Below are 6,210 nucleotides of genomic sequence, written 5' to 3' on the forward strand. Positions count from 1 at the left end.
ACCAAAGAGAGTAGACTCACCTGTACCCAACTGGTCCCTGTAGAAATGGCCCTAGCCACATAACTTAATAGACCTCCTAGGACTTGGCTTTCTAAAAAGATGTCAAGGGGTTTCTTGTACCTCCTGAGCAACCAGAGTGAAACCCGAGAACTCAGGGTTAGAAAGTAAAACATGTTTACTAAGGATAGGCAGGGAAAAACAAGTAGAACCAAAAACAAACAGAGTAAGGCCTCTTTCACACTTCAGTCTTTCGGCGTCAGTCAAAAACCGCCATTTTCGTGAAATGGCGGATCCGCCATTTTTTTTTGGCGGATCCGCTATTTTCCCATTGACTTGCATTAGAGACGGATTGTGGCGGATGGCCGTCCGTTCCATCCGCCATGCGACGGATCCGTCGATATTTGGCGGACGTTGTCTAGACATTGACGGACTTTGTAACGTTTTTTGGCGCCGCCGAAAAGGCGGACCGCGGCGGATCCGTCGTGTCCGCCTTTTTTTAGAATGGGCGCCTATGGGCGACGGATCCGTCGCGATCCGCTTTTTGGCGGATCCGTCGCCTCAATCCGCTTTTTTTGATTGAGCATGCTCCAAAAAGTGGATACTTTGCCCAGACAACCCAAAAACTATATAAAGAGGACAGGTCATTCCCAAATGTACCAGCCAGCAAGACAGACCCTTCAATGCAAGAGAGACCCAGCCAGACCCTGCCAGCAAGCCCTTGCCAGCCAGCCAGAGAGGCCCTGCCAGCTAGCCAGAGAGGCCCTGCCAGCCAGAGAGGCCCTGCCAGCCAGAGACACACTGCCAGACCCTGCAAGCAAGACCTTGCCAGCCAGGCCCTGCCAGCCAGCCAGAGAGGCCCTGCCAGCCAGCCAGAGAGGCCGTGCCAGCCAGACCCTGCCTGAGACAGCCATGTGAGTACTGACATCCAGCGTGCATGTGTGTGTGTGTGTGTGTGTGTGTGTGTGTGTGTGTGTGTGTGTGTGTGTGTGTGTGTGTGCGTGCGTGTGCCTGCCTGCCCTGTTTATATGTTTTTCATACTATGCTGGTATTTTGAATAGCTGTGGTGTAAAATTTGTTTTGTGTGTGTGTATAAATGATGTGTGATGTGTTCTGCATCTTTGTTGTTTTCCATAATATACTTGTATTTCAAATAAAGAGCAGTGTAGCTCCTACTGTACCCTAAAAAAAAGAAAATTTAAAAAAATATAGTAATAAAAATTTCACAAAACTGTCAGTAGTCTCATTTCAAGATAAATGTAATATTGGGTAAACATGCAGTAAAGGTTATATATACAAATGTGTAATGCAAATCTTTGCTATAGAATATGTTATCTGGTTTTAGAAAATACAAACTGTAGGGTAATCATAATTAACAATTTTGGGGATTGGTATTTTAATTTCGAATGAGGAACATTTTTTATAAGGTTAAACTTTGTTTAGGTGGGTTTTACCAGCATGCGCATTGCGCATATCAAGTTCTAAGTAGTTTTGGTGTTGTTTTAAAGGGATTTTTTGGGTTTTTTTTTTGTGGGGAAACAGGAGGTAGAGGGTTTGGCAGCTTGTGCATCAAGTTTGACGGTAGAATTTTTTTTTTCTTTTGTGGTGGGGGAAATCAAAAATAAGTTGGCACTGTAGGTACTGTAGTAGGTACTGAGCCAAGACGTACACAAGCAGGCTCCCCATTTTTTTTTTAAAGTTGTAAGTGTAAAGTCCCTACAGCTGCATCTATCCTTTTGTATAGTAGCTTAGAACTCTCTTTATGCTTGCAGATTCTAGGGACCAAGAGGACCCAAGCAAGGGACCGACCGACCCAAGCTATACGCAAGCCCCAAGTTTTGGAAACAGATGTAAGTGTAAAGTCCTGAAAGCTGCATCTATCTATCTATCCTTTTGTATAGTAGCTTAGAACTCCCTTTATGCTTACAGATTCTAGGGACCAAGAGGACCCAAGCAAGGGACCGACCAACCCAAGATAGACGCAAGATCATAATGTCTTCTTCTGAGAGCCCCCCAGCACATCATCAGCAAACTGAGGTGTTAATTTTTTTTCTTCATAAATTTTTTATTTTGGTGCAACAATGGCAATTGTATTTTAAGCCTTTATGTGTTTATTCTGTATTCACAGGAATATGAAGCAGAGGGGCTAACAGAAGGAGACGGACAGGGTGGAGAAATACAAGGAGCGGGAGCGCATAGTGTAAGTTTTGAACAGACCGATCCTCACATACAATGCACTACACCCAACACAAACATTCAGCACAGCACACAATACATATGCCTCGATCAAAGAACATTATTAATTTTATTTTTTTTTTTAAATTAGTCTTCACAATCCGGGGCTCGACGTAGAGTTCCTCAAAGCACCTCCCATAGTCGTCGGAATGATAATCGCGGCGGTCGCCGAAGAGTAAGTTCCTTTTTGGTTTGGTGTTTAGTAAAATGTAAAATTCATGTGTTGTAATCTTTCCCTTTTTATTCTTATCTTTTTGTTAGGCTTCACAGCGTGCTCCCGAACAAGATGATGAAGAGGAGGGCATCGATGTGAACACCCTCATCGAAGCAGTACAAAGTCGGGAGCCGCTGTGGAACATGTCGGACCGCCGCCATGCTGACCAGTTAATCACCCGACGGCTATGGGAGGAAGTGTGCAGTGCTGTTATGGATAACTGGGAGGAACTCGATGCTGGGGCCCAGGATCTAGCGCGTAAGTATTCACACTTCATAACCTTATGTTAGGCATGATTTAATGTGGTGTATAGTAACCAATTTTTGCTTTTTCTTTCCAGGTAACAGGATTATCGTGCGGTGGCGGTCACTCAGGGATCGCTTCAAGAGGGAGTTTAATAAGGAGATGCAGGCCCCGAGTGGATCTAGAGGACGCAGGAGCAGATACAAACATGCCAGAGCCCTGTCGTTCCTCCGGTCGACGCTGCTGAGCAGAAGGTAAATATTCAACACCACATATTTTCAGTCAAACTGTAAAAATGTGTAACCTTCAATTTTTTTTGCAGCAAGGGCAATTGTAATATCCAGATACTAATTTTTTTTTTCTTCTTTAACAGCACTTTCTGCAGCACTCGGGAGCCTGCATCAGAGTTGCACCCCTCTGGAGCGATCCCTCAAGAGTCCGCCACCGGGGACCACGTCAACCCCTCTGTTTCTGCACCTTCCCTTTCGTTTGATCCCTCAGCCTCATCCACCAGCGCTGGAGCAGCAGGGCGGACTTCGTCACTTGAAGCTGCAGGTGATGAGTTAGAGTTCCCTTTACCCCACCCCTCTGCCACTGCCGCAACATCTAGACCAACGTTGTGGTCAGGACGGCAGCGCCAGAGAGGTCAGGAAAGGAGCTATGCGCCTGACTTTTTGCAGCTGAATGCATCCTTTCACAGTGCCATCAAGCTTTTGAGTGAGCAAACGTCTGCTGGGTACAATATGCTTAACAAAAGCATACTTGAACTCAGCAGTCGTCTTGATAGGATGCAATCAGATGCAAATCAGTCACCAAGGCACTGTTTTTTTCAGTCGGTCCTCAGGCACATGGAAAATCTAACTCCTGACCTGCAGATGCATGTGATGCAAGGCTGCCACACTGCTCTAGCGCAGGCGATGTCCCATGCCCCTCCACCTACCCTTCATGTGTCAACACCTTTCCCCTCTCAATCCACCGTCTATCCTCCCGTCCGTCCTCCTCCTGTCCGTCCTCCTCCCGTCCATTCTACTCCTTCGTCATTTGTTCCTTCCCCCCTTAGTCTTTCCCAGTTTTTACCGTCCCCCTTCCATTCTTCCCCTTTAACTTCTCCGTTCCCAATCCCACCAACACCTTCATACCTCCCACACACCACATCAGCACCTCAACTCTCTACACAACCTCATGTTTTCACCACCCATTCTACTTCTGTTCCTCCCCGTGATGTCCTGTCCCCCACTCTCGACGTGGTCCGCCCTGTCAGCCCCTCCGCTACTATCTCCACCCCAAACTATGAGAATCTGTAAATAAATAAACAGTTTTTTGGTTTAAAAACAATTTTATTGTCTTTCTCTTTTTTTTTTGTAAAGTTTTTAAATCACCAAGGTTATGGCAATAGTAACAATAACAGTGTTTAAAGGGTACCGTTGCAAAACATACAATGCTGCATTAAAGTACAAAGATTTTGTAAGCAAACAAAAATGGTATTTTTACAAGTGTAAAAAGAAAAATTTTTTTACACCATTTCATACTGCCAGTCAACTGATCCTGCAGGAGACATGAAGTAGTCTGCAAAACTGTCCCGCATTCTGGAGACTGCTACTGGACTGCGAAAAGTGGGGTTTTGGTAATCCCGTAAGGTGCTTTCAGAAACATTATCCTCCAGGGAAACTTGTTCTTTTGATAAAACAAAATTGTGCAGGACAACGCACGCTTTGACCACATCATCGACAGTTTCAGTCTGCAGTTTAATTGCAGTTAGCAGGACTCTCCATTTGGCAGTTAAGATGCCAAAAGCACATTCCACTACTCTTCGTGCTCTGGTTAAGCGGTAATTGTAAATTTTTTTCCTCTGGGTCAGTCCACTACTTCCAAAGGGTTTCAGCAAGTGTGGGGAAAGCTGGAAGGCATCATCTCCAACACAAACAAATGGTAATGGTGGACTAGTGGTTCCAGGGAGAGGTCTAGGGGGCGGAAAATCAAATGTCTCTCCATATAAACGGCGCCCCATTGGTGAATTTTTAAAGATTTGTGAATCATTTGCGCGTCCATACGCACCGATATCAACAGCGATGAACTTGCATTGTGCATCGGCTATGGCCATCAACACAATAGAGAAGTACTTCTTATAGTTATAAAACTGTGATCCAGAGCCTGAAGGTTTGACGATCCGTATGTGCTTTCCATCAACTGCTCCAACACAATTTGGAAACTGGCAAATTTGATGAAAATTTTGGGCGATCTCCAGCCACCTCTCCTGTGATGGCTCTGGGATGTATTCCACTTGTAGGCACTCCCACAATGCCCGGCAGGTATCTCTGATGATCCCCGAGATGGTGGATATCCCAAGTCGATACTGAAAATGGAGGGATGAGAACGACTCTCCAGTTGCAAGGAATCTGTTAACAAAACGAAAAGATAATAATTAATAAAAAAATTCAAAAAACAACATTACAGTTATAAGTCTGATGAATGAGAATCATTTAAAAAAAAAAATTACTTACCGAATAGTCACCATGAGACGCTCTGCTGGTGATATTGAGAATCGCATCTGGGTGTCTCGTCTACGTATACAGTCTTCCACATAGCCTAATAAAAACTCGAAATTTTCAGCTCTCATCCTCACATAATTGAAGAACTTTTGAGGGTTTTCCCTTAGTTCCATGTAAAGCGTGGAATAAACACCACGGGTCATACGTTGTGCTGTGATGGGATGGATCCACAGCCTTCTCTTCCGCCGCTGCCGTAGGATGCGCAGTCTTTGTTCCTCCCTCTCTCGAACGCTGACTGCCAACTGATTTGCCTCAAAAGTAAAATCCGCATAGATCTTTGCAATGTTCGCCAGGACTCCTTCCATTTCTGCCACTTTCTCTACAACCTTTCAAAGATGTGGTGTAAATACACGCTATATATAGTTTTGCAGTAGTATCCAGTAGCCAATCACATTGAAATCCTCCCCTTTTAAAAAACGGATCCGTCAAAAAACGGTTACAACGGATGTAAAAACGGTCGCAACGGTTCTAACGGATCCGTTTTTAAAACGGATCGGGGCAGCTGATCCGTCAAAAAAACGGATCCGTTAGAACCGTTTTTCCACCAAATTTGACGGATCCGTCGATCCGCCACGATGTCGGACCTAACTGACGCCACACAACTGAAGTGTGAAAGAACACTAAGTGAAACCTTCCAGATCCGTAAACATGAAGAAGAATGGAAAGGTGCTGCACAGGAAAGCTCACAGAAAACAACTGGAGCTTACCAGACAAGGTAAACAGCCGAGGAGCTGGAGCTCCAAACACCAATTTACATGGACGTATAGGCAGCAAGTGACATCAGTGAAAGGTGAACATATAAAGCCCATCCGAAAATATGATAGGATAGAGACAAAAGGGAAAATGGAAAACACCTGAGAGAATCAAACCAAGAAAGGAAAACCAAGACAAAGGAAACTATAAGGATTTGGCCAGAGATGAAAAGGACTGTAGTTTAGCAGAGAGGGAAACCAACCCTGGAGAAAAAGTTCC

The 6,210-nt window shown here is 44.8% G+C and overlaps 2 protein-coding genes across 3 annotated transcripts; one reads left to right on the forward strand and one right to left on the reverse strand.

Annotated features, from left to right (window-relative positions):
* Nucleotides 1-742: 742 nt before the first annotated feature.
* LOC138662097 (uncharacterized) lies at nucleotides 743-3,993 on the forward strand. 2 transcript variants are annotated; one of them, XM_069747239.1, is made up of 5 exons: nucleotides 743-911; nucleotides 1,770-2,034; nucleotides 2,126-2,704; nucleotides 2,787-2,943; nucleotides 3,063-3,993. In XM_069747239.1, the coding sequence occupies exons 3-5, from the start codon at nucleotides 2,590-2,592 to the stop codon at nucleotides 3,991-3,993; spliced, it is 1,203 nt and encodes a 400-aa protein (XP_069603340.1). In that variant the 5' UTR covers nucleotides 743-911; nucleotides 1,770-2,034; nucleotides 2,126-2,589. The 2 variants fall into 2 exon arrangements, with proteins under 2 accessions (XP_069603340.1, XP_069603339.1); XM_069747238.1 differs by lacking the exon at nucleotides 743-911 and having other exon boundaries at nucleotides 1,573-2,034.
* A 12-nt stretch (nucleotides 3,994-4,005) lies between these two features.
* LOC138662096 (uncharacterized) lies at nucleotides 4,006-5,829 on the reverse strand. The gene is made up of 2 exons (XM_069747237.1): nucleotides 5,191-5,829; nucleotides 4,006-5,085 (listed from the first exon to the last, which is right to left on the reverse strand). Exons 1-2 carry the CDS (start codon nucleotides 5,541-5,543, stop codon nucleotides 4,203-4,205), a joined length of 1,236 nt encoding a protein of 411 aa, XP_069603338.1. The 5' UTR covers nucleotides 5,544-5,829; the 3' UTR covers nucleotides 4,006-4,202.
* Between the last annotated feature and the right edge of the window lie 381 nt (nucleotides 5,830-6,210).

Source organism: Ranitomeya imitator, chromosome 2, assembly GCF_032444005.1.
Source record: "Ranitomeya imitator isolate aRanImi1 chromosome 2, aRanImi1.pri, whole genome shotgun sequence".
Classification (NCBI taxonomy): Eukaryota; Metazoa; Chordata; class Amphibia; order Anura; family Dendrobatidae; genus Ranitomeya; species Ranitomeya imitator.